The 24,112-nt window shown below is 53.0% G+C and overlaps 1 protein-coding gene across 1 annotated transcript; it reads right to left on the minus strand.

Annotated features, from left to right (window-relative positions):
* Window positions 1-1,784: 1,784 nt before the first annotated feature.
* CD34 (CD34 molecule) lies at window positions 1,785-16,053 on the minus strand. Its single transcript, XM_050985311.1, has 8 exons — window positions 15,715-16,053; window positions 10,018-10,146; window positions 8,865-9,130; window positions 8,704-8,784; window positions 6,047-6,194; window positions 5,538-5,584; window positions 4,658-4,822; window positions 1,785-3,324 (listed from the first exon to the last, which is right to left on the minus strand). The coding sequence occupies exons 1-8, from the start codon at window positions 15,761-15,763 to the stop codon at window positions 3,133-3,135; spliced, it is 1,077 nt and encodes a 358-aa protein (XP_050841268.1). The 5' UTR covers window positions 15,764-16,053; the 3' UTR covers window positions 1,785-3,132.
* Between the last annotated feature and the right edge of the window lie 8,059 nt (window positions 16,054-24,112).

Genomic DNA, 24,112 nt, shown 5'->3' on the forward strand with positions numbered 1-24,112 from the left:
GGGCCTGCCCTGCCGCCCCGAGCCCGGCGGGATGCTCGGGGCTCTCACCCCGCTCCGCTCCACACAACGGGAAATCAGTGACAGCAAAAAAGGCTGGGAAAAAAGGCTGGGAAAAAAGGCTGGAAAAAAAAGGCTGGGAAAGGCTGCACTTCCAGCTCAGGAAGTTTTTTGCCTGTGTCTAAACAGTCCTGGCCCGGCCAAAAAGGTTTTTCTTGTTATTCCTCCCTTATCAGCCCCCTTGCATTCCTTCCTTGCCCCCTGCTCTCAGCATCCCCTGCAGCCTCACTCTGGGCCATTTTGGGGGCTCTGAGTCCATTCCAGCTCCCAAGAGCAGCCTGATTTCCCATAAACTCATGGACCAGGTAGGAGCACTTGCACCAGCCTTGAACCACGTCTGTGGGAAATCAGGCTGCTCTTGGGAGCTCAAATGGACTCAGAGCCCCCAAAATGTGAGTGAGGCTGCAGGGGATGCTGAGAGCAGGGGGCAAGGAAGGAATGCAAGGGGGCTGATAAGGGAGGAATAACAAGAAAAACCTTTTTGGCCGGGCCAGGGCTGTTTAGACCAGGCAAAAAACTTCCTGAGCTGGAAGTGCAGCCTTTCCCAGCCTTTCCCAGCCTTTCCCAGCCTTTCCCAGCCTTTTCCGCTGGCTCAGCACCGGCCCCGCTCCCAGCATTTCCCTCAATCTGGCTTTGGAGGAACCTTTTGTTTTGCCAGAGCACTTGACTGTAACTTTATTGTCCCTGCCCGGCTGCAGGACGTTCCCTGAGCTGTGAAAAGTGCACCTGACGTTTGATTAGATCCGCAGCTCCTTGTGCTAATTAGATAAACAATTACCAGGAGCAAACGCGGCCCCAGCTCCCTGCCCACCTCTGGGCTCATCGAGCTTTCCCTGGGAAAGCAATTTGGTTTTCCTGCACCTGCCTGAGGTCAGGCTGCCCCACAACACGAGGAGTGCCTGGGGAGTGTCCCCTGAAGGGTTCCTGCCAGGGAAGCAGCCCTGGGGAGGCTCAGGCATCCCAGAGAGGAGAGAGAATCAGGAATCAGGAATCATGAGAGATCCGGCTCCCAAAGCTCCTGCCCTCGGTGCAGCTCCAGCATCTCCACCAGAGAAGGCACCAAGGGCTTCCCTGTGTCCCCCTGCAAATTTCTGGGGCAGGAAATGTTGCTGGTTATTGCAGAGTGAGGGAGCCCTCCCAAGATCCAGGATCACTGAGCTTGGAAAATCCCCCCAGGATCATCGATCCCCAGCCCAGAGCGCTGAGTGCCACCTCCAGGTGACACCTCCAGGGATGGGGACCCCCAACCTCCCTGGGCTGCCCCTTCCAAGGCCTGGCCACCCTTTCCATGGAGAAATTCCTGCTGATGTCCAGCCTGCCCTTCCCCTGGCACAGCCTCCCTGCTCCAGGTCAAACCCCAGCCCTGTGCGTCACTCTGGAGCCTCTTTGATTTTCCCGGGAATTAACCGGGTGTCTTAAACATAAAAACCCAAACCAAACAAAGGTGTGACAGCCTGCTGCACGTCACTCATCCTGCAGACGTTTTTTTGGGAGAGGAATGTGCTCAGAGCAAGCCAGAGCCTTTAGTCATGGCATTTCTGCTTGGAAGGATCCTCTCCGTGAGGCGTTGTCCTCCCTCCCACCCTGCTGGCAGCAGCCAGAGCCACACATCCCGCAGGGATGGGCACGCTGCTGCTCCAAGGACACAACAGAGGAGCCAGCTTTTAGTACTTAATTATTTTTCTTTTTCAACCGGGATTATTTACAATGAGGTCTGGGAGAAGCAATTCACACCAAAGCAAACAGCCTGGAATGTTTTAATTGTGTTTAAGCGACTCTTGCACCCACAAAAAACCAGCCCCAGGTGGTGATGGATGCTGCTGTCATTGCTTTGAGCACTGTACCAGAAAAAACCCTCCCTCGGTGTTCAGCACTGAGAGAAGGTTGGGATGAATTCACTCGTGAAAGGGTAGATCAGCTCCAAGGGCCTTTTTGGGGCTGATTTGGGGGGTGGAGGTCGCTGCTGGTGCTGCTGTTGAACCACCACCCCTCCTGGGCTGGCACAATCAGGGCTTTGGCTCCCTGAAAATGTGCTTGGGATGGGGAACAAACCTGCCCCGGGTCCCACTGAGGTGCCAGGAACTCGATGTGGCTCCAGCAGAGCTTCCCTTGGGAGCAGGATCAGCACAGAGAGGGCTCTGACTGCTCCTGCTCCCACAGTGAAACCCTGCTCTGTGTCCCTGGCCCTGCTGCTGTGCAGGGACAGGAACTCTGCCCTTGGCACAGCTGGGTTTGCCCCCCACTCCTCCCTCTGGGAGCCCTTTGGCACCTCTCCTGCCCAAATTCCTGCCCCAGGTGCCAGCAGGAGAGTGCCCAGCCCCAGGCACCCACAGAGCCCCCAGCCCTGCCCAGGGTTCTCATCTCACTCAAGGGATAAATTGCTTGCTCTGCCTGTCACAGCCCCCAGCCCCTGGCAGGAGGAGGCTGGGGAGGGTTTTTCCCTCTTAAAAAACCTTCAGGACACAGTCCTGGTGGGATTCAAAGAGAAAGAAGTTGACATTTCAGCCTTCAATTCCATGTGGAAAGTTTTACACACAGCTTCAGCAAATTCTGCTGGAGTAGGAAATAAAGGAGCCCTAAAGACAGGAAGGGGTTAAATGCCTGATGGCCTCAGAAGAGGAAGAAATCCTGCACTTAAACATAAAGATGAGATTATAAACAACTCTGTTAACCAAAACTATCTGAAACCTGAGAGGCTTTTGTCACTGCAATCCCAATTTAACTACTTTGGTCAGCCTAACATATTGCTACCAGAAATCTGGGCTGCCTGGAGCCAAACTCTGCCTCTGCCTGAAAGCTGGGGAGGGCAAAGGCCACTGGCATCTGTCCTGGTGTTCTTCTGACAACAACAGCAGAGAACAGCTGCAAAAAACTGTCCCGTGTGGTCAGCAGGAGGAGGAGGAGCAGGAGGAGGAGGAGGAGGAGGAGGAGGAGGAGGAGGAGCTGCTCTTTGGCAGCTCTGTCCCTCCGTGTGCTTTGGGCTGATTTTGGAGTCCTTCCCGGAGAGGACAGTGGCGGTACAGAAGGTCTGCAGTGCCCGGTGTGTGCGGGGCTCGCCCCGCGCTCCGGGCGCGGTCACATCTGGCTGTCGGCGGGGCGGGGCTGCCGGCCCGAGCGGCCGTTCTGGCCCGTCCCGTTCTCCTGGGCGCCCGTCCCGTTCACGTTGGGCAGGTTGGGCTTCTCCTGCACCTCGGCCGGCTCCTGGGAGGGCGACATCAGCATGGTGTTCCCCTGGCTGCCGTTCTCCGTGTCATAGGGGTCTTCAGCCTGGGGACACAAGGGACAGAGTCAGGGCGGGGAAGGGATGCTGCCTTGGGGCAGGGGCTGCCCGCGGTCCCCAGGCAGGAAGGACAAACAGCCACAGGTCAGGGCACTGCTGGCAAAAGGGGGAGAAGAGGGCCTGAACCAACGTGGAGCAAGAAAGCCAGCCAGGAGCTGCAGTTTTTGGAAGTGCAGTTTTTCCTGCAGCACCTGCAAGAGAAGCTTTTTGTCAGGTTTGGTTGTTTTCTCCTAACCAGGTTTTGGAGCCACCCTTGCCTTGGGACAGAACCTCTGCTGGCCAAGGAAAAATCAGCATTGATGGAAATTGTCTCTTTTCCTTCCTTTCCCCTTCCTCTGAAGTGCAGAGCTCGCTGCCAGGTGTGGCACCAGTGCAGAAGTGCAGCTCTGCAGGGCTGGGTGCTGCTCTTGCTGTGAGGAGCAGGTGCCTCTGGAGGACCCAGGCCCTCAGGAGAATTCCCCAGATGTTGTGCAGCTCTGGAACTGGCAGTCCCAGGTGGCAATTCCCAGCTGGAATTCCCTCAGCAGCACCCAGCACTCTGCTGGCTGGACTCCACTCAGTCTCTTTGCCATGGGTGGGCTGGGCACGCCTCACCTGGAGCTGGGCTTGGCACTGCCAGGGGCTCCCCTGGCACACGCTGCCACTGCTGCCAGCCCCAGGGACACCAGGCAGTGTCCCTGCCTCTGACACAGCATTTCCCAGCTCTGTGCTCTGGGGAAATCCTTCCTGGCCAGGAAATGGCCTCCCAGGACACAGCTGCTCATGCTGGGCAGGGATGGGGAAATCGTGGCCTGGCCTCACTTTACACAGGGTCACGTCCCCAAAAATCACTGGGGGGGAGGAGGAGTCCTCAGGGTCAGTCTGCCTGGGAGGGGGAGAATGGAAATAGGAAATTTCTGCCTCTTGCTTTCTTGACATGTTTTATTACCACGGCTGGTGGGGAGAAATTGCCTTTATTGCAGCACGGGTACAGACAGGGGACTCACACAGGAATGGGAATTGGGGGGTGTCACTGTCAGTGACAGACTGGGGAGCTTCCAGGGGCTCTGCAGGGGCCTTGCTGGGTGAGCTCTTACTGCTGAGCAAAAGGAACTGTCAGACCTGTCAGATGTGAGGGAAAGGGGCGCTGCTGCTGCAGGAGCTGATTTTGGGAGAGGAGAGAGGTTCCCCCTCCCGCCGTGCAGTGCCCCTGCCCTGCCCGGGCTGTCCCCGAGCTGGGGACACACAGGGGGTGAGTGCAGAGCCACAGGGGTGGGGATGGCCCTGTGCTGCCCCCCGGGCTCCTCTCTACCTGCGGCTCTGCCACCTGTAAGCACTGACCAGCCTCTGTCCCGCGGGGCTCCAGCTGCGCCGCCGCATCAGGAAGCAGCCGGCCAGCCCCAGCAGCGCCAGCAGCAGCCCCGATGTCACCAGCGCGATCAGCGTCCTCTGGGAAGAGTCCCGCCGGCTCCTCGGGCTCTCCTTTTTAAGGGATTCTATTCCAAACTGGGGAAAAAAAACAAAACACCAAAGAGAGTCGGGAGTGGGACAAACAGGAAACGTTTGCATCTGCTGCTCAGGCTTCAAACAATGCTGCTCGTCACCCCCTCGGGGAGCTCGGCTGCCCCAGCCCTGCCCCGGCCCTGGCAGCCCTCACAGGCTCCTTCCCAGCCTGCAGTCTCCTGTGGCACAGGGAATTTTGGCCTCTGGAGCACAGCCCGGGCTTTGGAGCACCTGGCTGAGGTCTCTCAGCTCTGCTGTTGGTACCCTGGGATGCAGCTGGGGCTCAGCCCCAGCCAGTGCCAGCCTCAGGGCAGGGCTGGGGGGAGGAATTCATCAATGCCCGGTCCTTTGGGGAATCTGAGTGCCAATTGCACCCTGAGAGTCACTGCTGGCTCTGACCTCTGCTGGGGAAACATTCAGCATTTACAGAGCCACAGCACGGCTTGGGCTGGCTCTCTTGTGCTGCATCCCTGCTGGCTGGCTCCAGCCACAGAATGCCAGGCTGGTGTGGGCCTTAAAATCATCCAGTGCCACCCTGCCATGGGCAGGCACACCTCCCACTGCCCCAGGGTGCTCCAAGCCCTGTCCAGCCTGGCCTTGGGCACTGCCAGGGATCTCTAATCTGGCCCCAGTCTCAGCCTGTGCCCAGCCTCAGCTCTCATCCCCCCAGCCTCCTGGCCAGGCACTTCTTGCAGCCAAACTTGCTCCAGGGATTTACCTTTTCCCAGTGAGACTTCTGGAGCGTGTTCAGAAGTTTGTCAGGATCTGTGAGGTTCAAAACAGGAGAGCACATCCCAGACGTTACACACAATAAATATGTTCATCACACGTTACACACATTAGATATGATCACACACCTTACACACATTAAATATGTTCATCACATGTTACACACATTAGATATGATCACACACCTTACACACATTAAATATGTTCATCACATGTTACACACATTAGATATGTTCATCCCACACCTTACACATGCACACATTCCAGACACAAATCACACACTCTGAGGCTCAGGGCACACCAAGGAGCCTGGCTGAGCTCAGAGGAGCTGAGGCTGCTCCTGGAGGCCGTTCCACAGCTCCAGGGGTGCAGCAGGACCCCAGCAGAAGGAGCAGAATGGCAGAGAGGTTTCTCCTCCCAGCCCCTCCCCACAGGGAGCCCTGTCCCACTGCCCACACCATTACCTGGGCACCCCAGCCAAGGAATGCCCTCACTGACCTTTCTCTCCTTTGAGGATGAGGAGCAAACAGTCCCTGTCCAGGCTGGATGGAGTGAGCTTGATCTCACAGGGGGACTCCATGGTCTGGGTTCTGTTTTCACACAGTGCTTGCCATAACTCCAATCCCTTCCTCTCCAGGAAATGTTCCTGCCAAGTTTTCAGAAGGAGCAGCCATTAATCCAAGCCAACAGCAATTCTCTGCCTCGGCCACGCTGGTGGAGGTGTTGTGCTTTGCCATTTGAATTTTGGTGGCTCCTCTGTGCCCTGCAGAGCTGAGCTGGGGGTCAGACCCTCCCCTCCCACTCCAGCACTGCCCAGAGCCCCAACACCTTGGAGGTGCTCATTTCTCTCGTCTTTGCTTAATGAGGATAAATTAAACGGAGGGATTATTAGCAACCCCTGAAAGTGGCATTTAAACAAAGCTAAATTTAGGCTCTGGATCCACGGCAAGTCTCCCCAGTTTTTGGGCTGGAACGACTGAAGAGCTCTATTGTTCCAGAGTCCCAGGCAGGGGCTGGGAAAGGAGGGAAATAACAAAGAAGCATTGAGCCTTCCTGTTTAGGAAATGTCTTCAATGTTTTTGCTAGGTGCCTGATCAAAGGCTAGGTAAAAAACCACATTTCTCACATTTTAGAGCTGTGCTGACTCTGGGGGGGTGAAGAGGAAGAGGAGAGGGGCTGCAGCCTTTGTGGGCCGGTTTCTGGATCAGACAGGATGGGCTCTCTCCTCGGGGCTATTTTCAGCCACAGCCAGGCTCACAGACAGCCCAGCTTTGCCAGGACCCTGCTCAGCCCCCCTGACCCCCTCCCAGCCAGGGCTGTGCCCACCCCAGAGACAGAGACGGCTCCACTGAGCCCTGCCCTGGGCTGCATCCCACCCTGGGGCTGTGGAAGGGAGAACCCCTGTCCTGTCCTGGCTCTGTGCCCTCCTCCCTCTGCCCAGAGCTGCCCCAGGGCCATCCCCAGGTCCCTCCATCCTCTGAAAGAGCAAAAATCCAGACACTCCTCCAGGGGAGAACAACAAACAAATCATTTTCAGCTGTTTCTATAGAGCTTGGCTCGGGGGGAGGAAGGCCAAGATGGAACAAGAGACCCAAGAGTGTATTTTCCTTTCTGTGCTGTGGAAAGAACTCATCGGAGTGTCAGAGTTTCCCTTTGCAATTAGTGCCAGCTGATTGCTCATTTGCCTCGGGAAAGGCCAGGGGGAGAGAGGGACACAGGTCCTGGCAGGACTGCTCCTCTCTGGCGCCCAGGTCCTGCCAGTGAGACACAAACTTTAAGGAATTTAGAGAGCTGAGATTTTAGCTTTACTGGAGTTAATTAAAATAAATGGGTAGGCCTTGATGAAGTTAAGAGTTAGTAGTTAACTAATAACGGATTGCTTGTCAGCACAATGTTTGGTTAGCTGGGTTTGTAATAAAGAATACAGGAATTGATAAATGGCTTTTGGGAACATAAGACAATTGTAGGAACAGAAGACAAATTCCTCTGTTCTGAACCCAGCTGAAGGCAGGAATGGGAGCTCCACCGAGGGTTCATTGTCACATTTGCCTTGAAAAGGCAGAAAGGTCAGAAGGAGGAAGACTTCATTTACTTCCTCATTTTGGGACCCCTCCCCATGAAAGGGACCACCGACCCATTTCAAGGGACAAACTACTCATGCTTTTGAACTAATTACCATGCTTAATGGCTTTTGAACTAATTACCATACGGGAAATGGGATGTACCAAAGTCATGAATATGCATTTGTATTTCGGGTATTCAATACCTGTACAGATAAAAGGACTCTGGAATCACCTGTAAATTGGGTGTGCATTTGGGAGCTATCCCACAATAAACACACCCTTTCTAACTCTAAACTGTCAGAGAGTTTTTGGATATCAATACCTGATCAATATCCATACTGGGAATGGGATGTACCCAAGTTATCACTATATATTTGTATTTTGGGTATTCAATACCTGTACAGATAAAAGGACTCTGTAATCACCTGTAAATTAATACCTGTGTGGATAATAGGGCTCTGTAATCACCTGTAAATTGGGTGTGCATTTGGGAGTTTTCCCACAATAAACACACCCTTTCTAACTCTAAACTGTCAGAGAGTTTTTGGATATCAATACCTGATCAATATCCATACTGGGAATGGGATGTACCCAAGTTATCAATATGGATTTCCCTATGGCTGTGGGAGAGGTTTTTCCTGCAGTGGGAGAGGTTTTTCCCCCCAGCCCAGCAGACCCCCTGTGCTGTTACAAGTTCCCCATTTTTGGTGCTCAAGGCCAAGGACGGTCACACAGAGCCTGGGATTCCCTCGGGAGCTGCTGGACACGAGCAGCTCCTTGCAATGCCCTGTTTTTTTTCCGAGGGCACTTGGCAAGACAAAAAAAGGCACTTTTGTTTCCAGCAGGGAAGAGGAAGAAGAAGAACAAAGGCAGCTTCCTGCTGGACACGGTGGGAGATGCTTTAGAGGCCGAGCTGACCCCAGAGCTCAAAGGGAAAAGGAGAATTTGTGCAGCTGGGAGGGCACATTTCCCCTGGAGCCCTTTGGGATCCTCCCTTTGGGATCCCCCCGGGACCAGCCCCTCCTGCTGGAGCCCCCCACCCCGGAGAGCCCCGGGGGCTGTGGGTGAGCCCAGGGCTGCAGGGACACTCACGCAGGTGCTGGACTCGTTGAGCTGCAGGCAGATGGCCCCGGTGTCACCCTGGTCCCTGGCACTGTGGCAGCTGATGGCAGGCTGGAAGGGAGAGCACAGGGCTGTCAGTGCCCTGCTGGGGCTGGGGACAGCCCAGCCTCCCCAGGCAGCCCCCTCCTCACCTGGGGGCTGCTCCTGGCTGTGCCCAGGGCTGTGGGGGCAGCAGGGCCAGCAGGATGCTCCGAGGTGGCCGCAGAGCTGGGGGTGCCCGAGGTTTGTGCCCTGTCCTCGGGCTGGGTCGGGGGGCTCTGGCTCGTGGGGACCCCCGAGCTCCCCAGGGAGGAGCCTGGCAGTGATGTGGAGGCAGGGCTGGGCTGGGGGCTGGTGTTCAGCTGGCCAAGGAGCTCTGGTGATGTCGTGGTGGGCACAGGGCTGGCTGTGGCTGCAGCTTGGAGGAAATGCAGAGAGAAGGGCTCAGGAGGAAGCTGGGCCCTGGGAGCTCAGTGTGACACAGCCCTGACCTGCCAGAGCCAGCAGCAGCACCAGGAGCCAGGGGCTCTCCAGGGAATGCTCATTAGCCCTGGTTCTGCTGCCTAATTACCACCCCCCCCCCCCCCCCCCACAGCTGGGGACAGGGGCTCATTTCTGGGCCACCACGGCAGAGGTGACACGGGCCACCCCCCTGCATCACCCCCAGCTCCTTCCTGGCCCCGAGGCTTCCAGAGGAGCCTCTGGTCCCAAAGAGCACCAGGGAAAGGCTCTGGCATCCTCCCATCCCTCCAGAGCCCTCCAGAGCCTGAGCTGGGCCTCCCATCATGGAACCCCAGACTGGGTTGGGTTGGAAGGAGCTTAAATCCCATCCAATCCCACCCCAGCCATGGCAGGGACACCTTCACTGCCCCAGGTGCTCCCAGCCCCATCCAGCCTGGCCCTGGGCACTGCCAGGGATCCAGGGGCAGCCCCAGCTGCTCTGGGCACCCTTGCCAGGACCCCCCACCCTGCCAGGGAACAATTCCTGCCCAATATCTGATTTAAACCTCCCTCCTCCAGCTTAAAGCCATTCCCCATGTCCTCTCCCCCCAAAGGGACTGCTGCAGGTGGCTCTCCCAACACGTGTGGAGAGATAAACACCCCTGAGCTCTTTGCTCTGACCAGGATGGGGCTGAGCTGGCTGTCCCAGGTGGGATTTTCTGGGTGGAATGAAACCTTGTGACCCTACTGAGCCCCTTTTCCTGAGAGCCCAAACCATGCCTTAACCAGCATGTGCCCTCAGTAGATGTCCTGGTGACCAGGGAAGCTCCCAGGAATGACAGAGGGAACAAAGGCAGAGGTTACCAGAGGTTGGTTTGGTGCTGCTGGTGTCCCCCGAGGCTGTGCTGGCAGTGCTGGCAGTGCTGGCTGTCCCTCTGCTGCTGTCCCCCTCTGCCAGGCTGGGGGTGGCCGTGCTGGTCCCTGCAGTGCAGCCTGGGGGAAGAGGAGCTCTCAGGGGCTGGAAAGGTTCAGCTGCTCTCCCAAATTCACTTTTTCTTGCCCCAAACTGGCAGGAAGCCTTGGGGCACAGCTGGGAGAGGCTCAGGGGTGAAACTTTTCATCTGGGGGAGCAGCAGAGGCTGGTGCAGCCCTTGCAGAGGCTGCAGGGCTCTCAGAGGAGGAGGAGAAGCTCTGAGCTCAGCCCAGCCCCAGCTCACAAAGCTCTGCACAAAGCTGGATTTCAGAGCAGTTTGGGTTTGTAATCCTGGAGGAAAGAATCAAGCCTTGGAAGAGATCACTGGTGTGCCTCAGGATAGATAAGTTGGATTTACAGTTGCAGGCACAATCTCAAAGTAAATAGAAACATTCCCACTGGCTTGGGATCAGCCCTGACTCATGAGCAAAAACATCTTTGGAGGTAAAGCAGAATGTTTGGAGAGTGGTTTGCTGTTCTAACCTAAAGTTTATATATTGCTTCCTGCTGCCTTACAGAGATGACACTTCCAGCTTTTCCTTCTGAAATGAGCTGTGAGTCAATGGAAATGCATTTCTCCCCATTCCTCAGCTTCTCTCTCCCTAAGATCTGTTCCCACTTCAGCAAACAGCTCCAGCCTCTACCCCAGGGCTCTTGGTGTTTGAGATTCTTATCCAGGCACTGAAGAGAAAATCATACAGAATGTCTTGTTTCATTTGTAGCTCTGCCCAGGGGAGCCCCAGCTCCAAAAAAAAAGTTACTTCATCCTCCCAAACCTCCCTGAGAGATGGAGCAGCTCTGGCAGGTCCTGAGCAAGATCTGCTGCCAGGGAACAGCACTGGGCACTGGGCACTGGGCATGGGCCTGGCAGGAGCTGCTCTTGGCTGGGTCAGCTCCTCAGAGCCTGCAGGGGTTGGGAAGAGCAAAGCCTGAGGGCACCAGGGTTGGATTTGGCTGTGGGTGGCAGAGCTGCCCTGCTGCTCCTGCTGGGGAACCTCTACATCCCATCCCATCCCATCCCATCCCATCCCATCCCATCCCATCCCATCCCATCCCATCCCATCCCATCCCATCCCATCCCATCCCATCCCATCCCATCCCATCCCATCCCATCCCATCCCACCCATCCCATCCCAGCCATCCCATCCCATCCCATCCCACCATCCCATCCCATCCATCCCATCCCATCCCATCCATCCCATCCCATCCCATCCCATCCCATCCCATCCCATCCCATCCCATCCCATCCCATCCCATCCCATCCCATCCCACCCCATCCCTCCCACCCCTCCTGGGCTGCAGCTGCTCTGGGGGCCCTGCTGAGGCTCCGTGCAGGTGTCTGAGCTGCAGTTTGGGTTCTGGCAGAGCTCTCAGCTCAGGGGGAGAAGTTCCTCCTTCTCCAAGGCAGCTCAGCTCAGTTCCAGCTGGTGAAGTCACCGAGTTTCCCTGCTGACTTTTAGCAAATGAAAAGCAGGAGGCAGGACTGGTGCCCAGAGCAAGGAGCAGCCCAGAGGCTGAGCCAGGCTTTGGGCTGAGCCAGGCTTTGGGCTGAGCCAGGCTTTAGCACAGCTCTGCTCTGCTGGCCAGGAGCAGGAAATCTCACACCACCAGGACAAGGCAGCCCTGCCGTGACCTCCCCGTGGCCTCCCCAGGTGCCAGAGCCACCCCAGCCCCTCCAAACCCTGCAGATGTTTGCAGAGCACCCCAGGTATTCCCCAGCAAAGCCTTTTCAGCACTGAGGGTTGGGCTGGAGGCCTGGCTGCTGCTCAGGGTGCTCTGGGACAGGAGCTGTCACTCTGGATTTCTCTTTCTTGCCTTTCCTGGAGCGTGTGCAGGAGCTTTGCCACAAAACATGGATGAGGGTTTTTATGAAATCTTTGGGCTCAGGAGATAAATAATGATCCAGATGTGGGCTGGATAATCCACGTGGTGCTCAGCTAAAGAGGGTTATTCATTGCACCATCCATTTTTAATGGCTTTATTAAACTTTGTCAGTTTGTTAGGATTGAGGGTTTAGAGTTTAAGCCAAGCTATTTATTAACCTGGGAGAAATCTTCACCTGGCAATGCAGGCATGTGCAGGAGCAAAACCATGCAGAGATGGGAAAGAAAATTGCACTTCCCAGCACCCATTGTGTTCACCCTCCTAGGGTCTAAAAAGTAAATGATTTTTTAAAGATATTTTAATAATGAGGCTTAGGAAGGATCTTAGATTGAATAAAGAAAAGGCAACAAGATAAATGTTAAACTTGCTCCAAGAGTCATCCCTGAGCACTCAGCCAGGGCCACAAAAAAAGCTCTGCAGTGGCAAAGGTTCAGGAAAGAGGAGGGAAGTTTCCATCACTGGATCCCAATCCTGCACCCACAGCAAACAGAACTGAGGGGGCTGAATCCCACTGGGAATCTCTGGGCAGGACCTGCACCTCCTGAGCTGATCCTGCCTCAGACCTCCTGGCTCCCCTCTGGCAAACCCTCTGCTCAGCCTTTGGCTCCTTGGGCACCTGGCACACGAGCCCTGGGCCAGGGCAGCTCCTCAGCTCTGCCTTTACCAGAGTTCACTGGAATAATCAGAGTTCCTTGGAATTCACAGAGTTCATTGGAATAATCAGAGTGCATTGGAATAATCAGAGTTCATTGGAATAATCAGAGTTCATTGGAATTCACAGAGTTCATTGGAATAATCAGAGTTCATTGGAATAGTCAGAGTTCATTGGAATAATCAGAGTGCATTGGAATAGTCAGAGTTCATTCCCCAGCTCTGGAAGGGGATGCCCTGGGCTGGCACAAGGGCACTGCTGGGCCAGGGCTGCAGAGGAGGGTCAGGAGCCATGGGATGAAGAACAGGAGGGTAAAAAGACCACAGGAGGCAGGAGAGGAGGGTAAATGGACTGTGGGATGCAGGAAGGGAGCTCTGGGATGCAGGAGAAGAGCTCTGGAGCTCTGGGATGCAGGAGAGGAGGGTATGGAACTATGGGATGCAGGAGAAGAGCTCTGGAGCACTGGGATGCAGGAAGGGAGCTCTGGAGCTCTGGGATGCAGGAGAGGAGGGTAACTGGGCTGTGGGATGCAGGAAGGGAGCTCTGGGATGCAGGAGAAGAGCTCTGGAGCTCTGGGATGCAGGAGAAGAGCTCTGGAGCTCTGGGATGCAGGAGAAGAGCTCTGGAGCACTGGGATGCAGGAGAAGAGCTCTGGAGCACTGGGATGCAGGAGAAGAGCTCTGGAGCTCTGGGATGCAGGAAGGGAGCTCTGGAGCTCTGGGATGCAGGAGAGGAGGGTAACTGGGCTGTGGGATGCAGGAAGGGAGCTCTGGGATGCAGGAGAAGAGCTCTGGAGCACTGGGATGCAGGAGAAGAGATCTGGGCTGTGGGATGCAGGAGAAGAGCTCTGGAGCTCTGGGATGCAGGAGAGGAGGGTAACTGGGCTGTGGGATGTAGGAAGGGAGCTCTGGGCTGGGATGCAGAGCCCTGGGGCAGGAGCCAGCCCCGGCTCCCCCAGCAGCCCCTCCAAGCACTCCAGCCTGCATTACTCATGCCTCTGCAGCTCTCAGCCATGTGGCAGGAATTCAAGCGGGTGGAGCCCTCTTCCCTCTGGAAATATCTGATAAAAATCCCCTCCCTCCCCCTTTTCCTTGGCCCAGACAGGATGTGGGTGTGGGGCCGGGGCTGGGGGGCTGGGGGAGCCCCCCGAGCTGCCCCACCAAGGCCCAGCTGCTGCTCCCAGGCTTTCCTTGGGCCCGGGGCCTCTTGGGCAGCCCAGCACCTTCCCGGGCTTGAGATTTCTCCTGGCTGGAGCAGCAGCCTCTAGAGGATGTTAAACTCCAGCAGCTGGAAGATTTAAAGTCTCTTTTTCCTTTCCTGATGTTCAGAACGTTCATAAGTGTTGCAAAAAGGAGTGGAGGAAAGAAAGAACGTGTGAGAATGGCGAGAAAAGAGATTTTTCTAAAAATCAAGATGAATGAAAAACATACAAAGAAGAAAGATGAGAGGTTAAGTGAAAGAATGAAGTGTTTTTATTAGGTACAAATGCAATCCAGCCTCCCATGCTCACTCTGAGCCGAGCTCAGGACAGCTCTCCATGTGCTTTATCCATCCCCAGCTTTCCAACACAAGCTGCTCACAGCATCCTCCCAGGGGCTTGGGAGGGTCTGGGAACTGCAGCCCACTCTGCAGAGCAGGGGTGGCTGCAAACCCCTCCTTGGAACTCGGCAGGAGCCCCAGAGAACCCGGCAGAAGGAGCAATTCCAGGGATCTGGGCTTGGCTTTCCCAGGGCATTTCCTGGATCCCAGAACCCAAACCCCATCCTCCCCACACCACAACCCCTGCAGGGCTCCTGCCCTGTCCCAGGGAGCCACAGGGAGGTTTTCCCTGTGCCTCTAAGGTGCCCCTGGCTGGAGGGGCCCTGGGAGCAGGAGGAGCCCGGGGCTCCCACCCTCAGCAGCGCTGCCAGCAGCAGCTCCTGCCCATCCCACAGAGCTGGGATTTCCAGGGCAGTTGCACAACTGGAGCCTTTGATGGATCCTCGGGGACTCCCCACGGAGCTGAGGAACCAGCAGAGCCCCAGGGATGATTTTTCCCAGCAGCTACCCCGAGGAGAAGCCAACCTCCTCCACCCTGCAGGCACATTTTGCACGAAGCGTGAGAGCCCCTGCTGCCCACCAGCTTTGTCCTCCCAAAATCCGAGCTTTTTATCACTTTTCCATCACTTTTGTTTAGTACAAGGAGCTCAAGGTTTGGAGCTGGAGGTTTGAAGCTCAAGGTTTGCCTCACACCTTTGTCTCACACCCTCGCTGGGTTCAGCCCAGCCACACAGCCCTGAATGTCATTTTTCTCACATAAAATTGGGATTTTTTGTCAATTCCTTTCAAATTAACACAGGCTGGAGGGTCAGCCAGCGGCTCAGGTGAGCAATTTACCTGGGCAGCCAGGGGAACATGAAAGGAGCTCTGTGAAACAGGAGAACAAAACCCAGTGAATTCCTGCAATAGATCTCCTCGCTCCCATTCGTGTGAGTAAGGGAAAATCACATTTGAGGAGACACCCGCAGGCTCCTGGCTCCTGTCCCAGCACACCAGGCAACACACAGAGTGCTGCTGCACTTTTTTAGTCCTTTTTTATTACCTCATGGCTGTTGGGTTTGGGACAAAAATGATAATATTTCCCTAAAATATAACCCTTTAAAAAGCAGCACCTAGAGAAAATCTCAGCGCTGCTATTCATTGCTTCACATGATGAATATTTGAAGAGCTGCAATAGGAGATTTTAATATTTATGGAGACTCATTTGATTTTCAGCAAATGTTTAGTTCCAACCACAAAACAAAAGCGTGGCTCGTTTACACCAGAGCAGGCTGAGAGACAGCTTGAACTGTGGCTGCACTCTGCCTGCCTGCAGGGACAACTCCTGGTGCTATCCAGGAGTTTGTGGGCAGCTTCATCCCCATTCCTGTCCCTTTCAGAGCAGCAGGGAGGTTTTAGGCTGAGGCTGAATCCCAAACTCCTGCAGAAGCATCATCCCCCCAGCTGCTGCTCCCAGGAGCTGCCCCTCGCCCTGTCCCTGCTGCCCCCCGGGCTTGGGGACATCAGTACTCACCAGCCAGCTCCAGCAGGCAGAAGATGCAGAGGAGCTGCCTCCCCTTCATGGCTGGAATTCCCAAAGCCTTTCCCTGCTCCGGGGCAGCTCCCGGGGATCCGGCCCGGGCTGCTCAGTCCCGCAGCAGCTCTGAGCTCATGCAGCTTGGTTGGAGTTCAAGCCTTTGAGATCACTCGCTGCTGGGGTGGGTTTCTCTTCAGGGGTTGTGCTTGTGCTGCTTCAGGACTGCGAGGTGGAGTTTCTGGGCTTTGATTTCCCACTTTTATAGAGTTCGTGGCAACCTCACTATCACTTAGGTAATTTTCTCCTCCCCGCTTTCCTGCCAGCAGCTTCAAAACAAACAAAAGATCAGCCCTCTCCCCAGCAAAGGATCCCAAAGGCTGGCTGGGATTAACTCTTTCCTGAGAGCTGCTGCTTTCCTGTCCAAGGAGGGCAGGACACAGCCTTTGGTGCAGCTGGATGCAGGGGCTGCAGCCCAGCCTGCAGCTGAGCTCCCTCGGAGCAGGGCAAGCACAGCCCGAGGAGAGCAGGGCTGTGGGCAAACCCAGCTCCTGCCCAGAGAGCCCCAAGCGTGGTCCTGGCACCGTGGAAAGCAGGGGAGTGCTGAGAATGGGTTCAGAACCAGGAATTCTCTCAGCAAATGAAGCAGGGAACTCAGGGATGTGAAATCCTCGCTGACCTGGGGAGAAGTGACTCCATCAGCTCCACTAAATCAACTCCAGTCAAACTGGGAGCACAAACCAGGGGGGTTAGAGAGGGTCTGGGGCAGGAAAACCCCACAGGCAGCAGCTTTGGCACTGAAGGTGGAGCAGGAGCAGGGTGGGAGAGCAGGAGCCTCCCGAGCTCCTGGGGAATGCTTGGGGGAGCCCTGGGAGCAGCACAGAGCTCTGGCTGCAGATTCACTCCCCAGGTGGGAACTTGGCCCTGGTTCTGCTCTGCAGGCACACGGGGCAGCAGCTCAGGAAGGGCAGCACCAGGGATGCTCTGTGCCCATCCCTGCAATGCTCCAGGCCAGGCTGGATGGGATTTGGAGCAACCTGGGATAGGGGAAGGTGGAATGAGAGGATCCCAACATCCCTCCCAACCCAAACCAGTCTGGGAGTCAAATTATGGCCTTTGGGAAACTCAGCTGCAGTTCAGCATGAATTCCATCATTTCTTTTATGGCTGGATGATGAGGTGACTAAAGGAGCCATTGGGAACAGGAAATTGAAAAATGAGGTGGACAGGAAAGAAAGCTGTGGAAAGAAGGGTGAGGAAGCTCTTACTCAATGTTTTATCTTTTCCTGGATGCTCCTGCAGCACTTCTACAGTCACAGAATGACAGAAGCTGCTCTGGGTTTTAAGGGAGCCAAAAGCTCATTGCAAACCCCTGCCATGAGCAGGAATGGCCATGGTTTGGCTACAGCCAGAAAAGGATTAAAAAACAAACACAAAAAAAGAACAGGATGGTGTCACCCTCAATGAAATCCCCAAATGGCATTTCCACATTTACTGCAGGACAAAATTCCAGTAGCTTTTGCTTTTAGCAGAGTACAGGAGCTGGATGAGATGATGTTTAAATGTCCCTTCCAACTCAAAGCCTTCTCTGACTCTGTGGCAGGAAAATGTTTCTTGGAAGGGAACATCTGTGGCTCAGCAAAGGGCTCCAACATCCATGTAAAGATTTCTGTTATGTTCAGCAATCTATTCCTGACTGACAGCTCTGTGAAAGGCCAAAATATCCGGGTAAAATGTGGTCTAAAACCTGAGTGGGCTCAGCCCTGCTGACTCCAGCAGCTCCCACCAAGATTTTTCCCTTTTTCTCCCCATTTTCCTCCCTCAAACACACTCACACACACATTGGGAAGTGCCTGACTCAGTGTGTAACCAGGTTTTACATTGCCTGTCAGCCCAGAAAATGAATTCAGAGATGAAATGTGAAAGGCAGAGTGAGACAAGAGTCTTATTTAAATAACAGATATGTTTTTGTCTATGAAAGCGAGAATTTGGGTTGGATAACACGACTGAAAATCAGAGTGACAGATCCACAGAGGAGTTTGGGCTGGAAAGGACATTAAAGACTGTCCCAGTGCTGGGACAGGGACACTCTGCACAGCCCAGGCTGCTCCTGGGTAAAGAACCCAACAGGAACAGCCAGGTCTGGCTGCTGGGCTCCTTTCACCTCTCAAACCCAGCCCAGAAATAGAGAGATGGACTAAAAATAGGCCCTGGCTGGGTCTGGCAGACACCGTGCAGGGGAAGCTCCTGGGTTTGGTTTCCAGAGGAAGCTGGTTTGGGTTGGAATGCTTCCCTGGGTCAGAGATGTGGGATTTCACTCCTGCTACTGCACTGCCCGTGTCAGACCATCCCACAGAGCTCCTGCAGGGACACTGGCTCAGCTGAGCACAGGGAAATCCAACATTTCCTCCCAGCAGGAGCCACCAACCCACAGAGCAAGGGACTTATCCAGAGTATTCTTTAACCAAAGGCACTGTCCTCAGAGGCTTCCAGGCCCAGGGGTGCTTCCATCCATCCTGGTCATCCCTGGGGCACAGGAATTGCTGGGCTGGGCACATGGGGGGTGGCACTGGGACCCTCCTCCCCCCTCAGCTGACAAAAATCTGACCCAGCCTAGAAGGAGCAGGCCAGGCTTTGTTGTTTCTGTGCACACGGCTCGGGGTGTATCCCAAATATCCCAAATACCCCAAATTCCCCAAATATCCCAAATATCCCAAATACCCCAAATATCCCAATACCCCAAATACCCCAAATATCCCAAATATCCCAAATATCCCAAATACCCCAAATATCCCAAATATCCCAAATATCCCAAATATCCCAAATACCCCAAATACCCCAAATATCCCAAATATCCCAAATACCCCAAATACCCAAATATCCCAAATACCTCAAATACCCCAAATATCCCAAATACCCAAATACCCCAAATATCCCAAATACCCCAAATACCCCAAATATCCCAAATACCCCAAATATCCCAAATATCCCAAATACCCCAAATACCCCAAATATCCCAAATACCCAGCTGTGACCAGGCCCTCTGGTTGTTTTGTAGATTCCACGAGTGGGAGACACTTTTCTCATGGATCCAAGCTGACTCCAGCGTGTTGAGGGCAAATCCTGCAGAACTATTTCCTTTCTCTCGGAGCCCCAACACATTTTTACAGCCAGAAATTGCAAGACCCCAATAGGGGACATGCCCTTGAATTATCTCTCAGCACTCAGCATCAGCTCTGTCAGGTTAGCCACGCCTGGGCCAATTCCAGCCCAGCTTTTGGGGGATCAAGTGTCCAAATTTTGTGCAGCACAGGGAGGGAGGCTGGCTCCCACGGGCTGGGGTTCTGCCCAAGCCTTCAAGGGTGACTGAATTTAATTGTGAGTGATGCAACAGACCCATGGCTGGGAAGCTGCATGCCAGGAAACGTGTTCTCTCTAAGTACTGCAGCAGGCAGATGGCACACAATGGCTTTGGTGCAGTCATTTCCTCACCTCTTAGGAGCTGCTATTTCCAGGACAGATGAAATAATCCCATTCCCAGCCTCCCCCCAGGGCAGCAGCAGCACTGCTGGCCCAGAGGATGTGCAGTGTCTGGGGGCTATTTCTGTGCAAAGCACATCAGGTAAATCCACCTTGCACCTCCCCAGGGCCACTCACGGGTTCCAAAGCACTTTAATAACTTTCCCACTGAGCTGGAGAGGGCAATAACTCAGAGCAGTAACTCCCCAGAGCACTTCAGAGGCACGAGGAGCAAACCACACCATGGGGAGACCCCAAAGGATGCAAACTCTGCATCCCAACCCTCAGCAGACTGCCCCATTCCCAGAGAGAGCAGCTCCCTCTGGAAAGGACTCCCCTATCCCAAAAAACTGCTGATGGAGGAGGAGGTGCTGCAGGAGGGGATCCAGCCTCTGGGAATGGTGGGCAGGCAGAGCAGGGCATGGAGCTGCAAATTAAATGGGAATTAGTGAAGTTTGGGTTGGTTCTCCTGGGAAAACACTGTTGGGAACACATCTGGTCCTTTGGTTCTGGAACCTCTGGTTCTGTGCAGGAGAACACAAACTCTGCCCTGAGCAGGCAATTCCTGAGGGGTGGACTGGTGGGATTCAGTTCCTGAGGGATGGGCTGGTGGGATTCAGCTCCTGAGGGATGGGCTGGTGGGATGGATTCAGCTCCTGAGGGATGGGCTGGTGGGATGGATTCAGTTCCTGAGGGGTGGATTGGTGGGATTCAGCTCCTGGGGGATGGACTGGTGGGATGGATTCAGCTCCTGAGGGATGGGCTGGTGGGATGGATTCAGTTCCTGAGGGATGGGGTGGTGGGATTCAGTTCCTGAGGGATGGGCTGGTGGGATGGATTCAGTTCCTGAGGGATGGGCTGGTGGGATTCACCTAACCAAGGGCAAAGATCCCCAAGGCTGCCCTGACAGCTTCACCCTTGTTGTGATTTCCTTTAGGGCTTGTCACCCACTGGTTTTATGGCCCTGGGTTGGCATGGTGGTGCGATGCCATTGCCACACCAGGATGTCCTGGAGAGCCCTGGCAGTGCCCTCCTGCCCAGGAGGGTGCTGGGGAGACTGAGAGGTGCTAAAAGGTCTCCCTGCATCCTTGTTTTTATCCCCTCCAGGCATTCCCAGGATTTCAGTGAGAGCCATCCCCCCACAGCACCAAACCCACCACCTGAGGGGGTTTTGGGTGAGTTTCAGGGCTGTTGATGGATTTTCTTGCACCCTCAGCTGTGCTGATGGGGAGATATCATCTCCAGGGACCTCCCTCTTCCCGTCCCAAATCCAGCAGGGATTCCATCCCAGGACAACAAAGGGCTTTATTTAGCCCTGGAGCTGGGGCAGCCTGGCTGGTTTCCTGCCTCTGCTGCTCCAACTGTTTCCAGGTCACTGCTGTGAGCATCTCCCAGCTCATCCTGTGCCAGAATTCCTTTTTTCCCACCCAGACCCTGTTCCTGTGGCTGGGAAAAGCATCTCCTCCCTGCAGGCTGCAGGGTTTGCCCCTTCTCACCTGGATTTTCAGGCAATTCCTCCTGACCTGCTCCCCCTCAGGTGCTGCTGCAGGAGAATCTTCCCCTGGGGCAGAGTTCCATGGAAAATCACTCCAGCCCCTTGATTTCCATCACAGCCTGCCCCTTCCAGGGATCAAAGAGACAGGAACGGCCGGTTTTAGAATATTTTAAAAGTTAAATAATAATAATAATAAGATGGTTATAAAAATAGTAATACAAATTGGAGTAATAAGAATTTGGACAGAGTTTAAAGGACAATAAAAAAGTAAAGAATTATGACTGCTTTCCTCTTGGAAGAATGGTTGTTAACAAAGGATTAACCTTCCAAAGCCTGTTGCACATTCATACACCCCAGACATGATGCACACATTCTTTTTAAACCAGAGATTTTTTGGTGGTTTTTAACTTTCCCCCCCATCTTGTAAATCGATTGTCTTGGTCCCTCTGGGTCTGGTCCTTCCCAGTGAGGAGGTAAAAACTCCCAGTTTGAGATTTTGGTGTCTTGCTGCTGTCCTCTCTGTGTAAGAATTTCTTGATTATCTTCTCCGTTCCTTGAGCTCGTTAGAAAAACACCTTACACTGCACAGATCCTATTTTAATGTCATGTTAGAAATTAAAACATGATTAAAACTGTATTTAACACTCTGTTTAAAAGGATTAATACAGTATAACTTTCTAACACACCACATGCAATACTCACTTTAACATTTGCAAAAGCCAATCATGCAATCCCCATTTCCCCAGCCCACGCAGGAGGCACCAAATGAGCATCCCTGGTTCCATTGGAAGCAGCAGAGGAAAAGTTTCAGGCACAAAGCTCCCCAGCACTGTCTCCAGCAGATGGTTTTGCCTGGCTGCAGCCGTGTGTGCACTTGGTATTTGCTTTATTATTTGAAGATATTGATTTTAGCAGGACGATCATAGTGAGCAATTTGTTTTAATAGACCACTTTTATTAACAGTGTGTTAGACTTGCAGCAGCCATGCATCTTTCTTTTTTTTTTCCTTTTTTTTTTTTTTTTTTAAAGATCTCCAAGAGCTTTTTGGAATAAAATCTATGATCTGGAGAGCAGGAGGCTGAGATTCTGAAGGGTTTTATTTCAGCTGCTTCTCTTGGAGAAATGATTCTGCTGTGTGTAAGTGGCTGAGTAGGAGCTGTGCAAGAGGGTGAAAAATAGCAGAGCACAGTTAAATGCAGCTGGAAGGGTTATGAAGAGGCAAGAATTTGCTCAAGTTAAAAAAAAATCTATATATCTATATATCTATATATCTTTATATCTATATATCTATATATCTATATATCTATATATCTATATAGATATATAGATATATTTTTATACATTTATATATTTATATATTTATATATGTTATAAATAAATATATTTATATATAAATATATTTATATATTTATATAAAAATATATTTATATATTTATATACACATACATATAAATATATCTATAAACCATATAGATATGTGTGGGTTTTAATTCTAAACCAAATATTTATATATTTATATATTTATATATTTATATAGTTATATATGTATATATTTATATATTTATATAGGTATATATTTATATATTTATATATTTATATATTTATATATTATATATTTATATATTTATATATTTATATATTAATACATATAAATATATCTATAAACCATATAGATATGTGTGGGTTTTAATTCTAAACCCAATATTTCCATTTCTATCCCACCCCTGGAAGTGTCCAAGGCCAGGCTGGACAGGGCTTGGAGCAGCCTGAGGGAATGGAAGAGGCCCTGAAGGAATGGCAGGAGTGCAGCTGGAGGATTTTTAACCAAACCATCCTGGAATTTTATGGCAATCCCTTGGGAAGAGTAACTGAGTGCATTTCCCCTCTCTGCAGGGTGCAGCTGAACCCCTGTGAGCCACCAGAGGACCAGGTGTGATTTTGGGCAGCCACTCTCAGTGTGCTGAGGTACCAAGCCACCCCCAAAATCTGTTTTTTTTAAATTTTTTCTGGGAATGTCCCCATTAGTCTGAGTGTTCCAAAAGGAGCTGAATATCCCAGGAGCAAGAAGGAGCTGCAGGGAGGTGAGGGGGCAGAGGGGAGAGCGCAGAGCTGGGACATTCCTGTGCCCATCCATCAGAGCCCTGGCTGGTGTCAGGTTCTCACTGAGCTGATTTCATTGATTGCTTTCCATTGCTGCCCCCTCCAAAATGGTTCACTGTAATAAACAGCAGCACCACCAAACACTGATAAAAATCATTAAAGCACGAGTCTGGTAATTCAGGGGAAGATTGGCTCCTCCATCCAGGTCTGCAGCTGCTAATTGCAATTTATTTCTGCGGTTTTGGATGTCCCAGGAACATGCAGGAGCTGGATTCATGGCTGGGGCTCTCCATCCATCTCCAGCACGGCAGCAGGTCCATCCTGAGGGTGCTCCAAGTGAGCAGAATCCGAGATGGATGAGATGTTTAATTCAAAATTTAATTCCAAACCAACACCCTTTGCAATGCTGCTCATTCTAAATGCAATTATGGAATGGTGGAATCGTTTAGGCTGGAAAAGAGTCAAACATTCCCCAGCACTGGCCTCAGGTGCCACATCCACACATCTTTTAAATCCCTCCAGGGATGGGCCCTCCACCCCAGGGTGTCTTTTCCAATTCTTGACCAACTTTTTGGTGAAAAAAATGCCTCTATTGGCTGCTTTTCTGTGTTTAACTCATTGTGTTCACAAACACACCTCAAACACACCCACCTGAGGGGGCTCCTCCTTGATCCCAAGTTTCCACTTGCCAGAAGCCTGGCTGGCTCCTGCTGGGCATCCCCTCTGCCCATGGAATTAGGGAAGAAAAATAAAATAAATCTCAGTTCCATTGCCTTTGTTTCCAGGGAGATTCGCCCCCTCCAGCTGTAATTCATGCAGAGGAATCACAACCTTAAAAACCCCAACTTTGGTGGTGTGAGAGAGAAACCAAAAGTGGAATTAGGAGATAAAGGGATTGTGGGAACCCAGCCCATCCCTCCTGATGTCCAGAGCTACCCAGAGAACCCTTGGGGGGCTCGGGAGCCTTGGAATGTTGCCAGCAGCACTTGGTGGATGGATTTTGATCCATCTGGGGATGTGCCAGCGGTGTGTGAGGAGATGGAACCTGTGGGAATCACTGGGGTGGGAATGGTGAAGGGGAGACACAATTCTAGGGTAAATCCCAGATTTTGGGTTTTGGGTACAGGGGGGTTGTGGAGACAAGATGGAGCAATCAGGGCGTGTCACCAGGCTCTTCTTTCTTCTTCTTGCCATCCATCTGCTGTGGTGGTGTTGGCACTTGGGGATTGCTCTGGGGTGAGGGTGCACTGGGTGACGAGGGTGACAGGTATTGGGGATAAAAGGT

Source organism: Serinus canaria, chromosome 26 (genome assembly GCF_022539315.1).
Source record: "Serinus canaria isolate serCan28SL12 chromosome 26, serCan2020, whole genome shotgun sequence".
NCBI classification, from domain to species: domain Eukaryota; kingdom Metazoa; phylum Chordata; class Aves; order Passeriformes; family Fringillidae; genus Serinus; species Serinus canaria.

What these genes read in the sequence shown, in the direction of transcription:
- CD34 (XM_050985311.1), bottom strand. Translation starts at nt 15,763, where the DNA reads ATGAAGGGGAGGCAGCTCCTCTGCATCTTCTGCCTGCTGGAGCTGGCT. An exon ending in TCAACGAGTCCAGCACCTGC is followed by an intron (nt 6,195 to 8,703) that starts GTGAGTGTCCCT and finishes AAAACTTGGCAG; the next exon opens with GAACATTTCCTGGAGAGGAA. An exon ending in GCCCCGCGGGACAGAGGCTG is followed by an intron (nt 3,325 to 4,657) that starts GTCAGTGCTTAC and finishes TTGTGTCCCCAG; the next exon opens with GCTGAAGACCCCTATGACAC.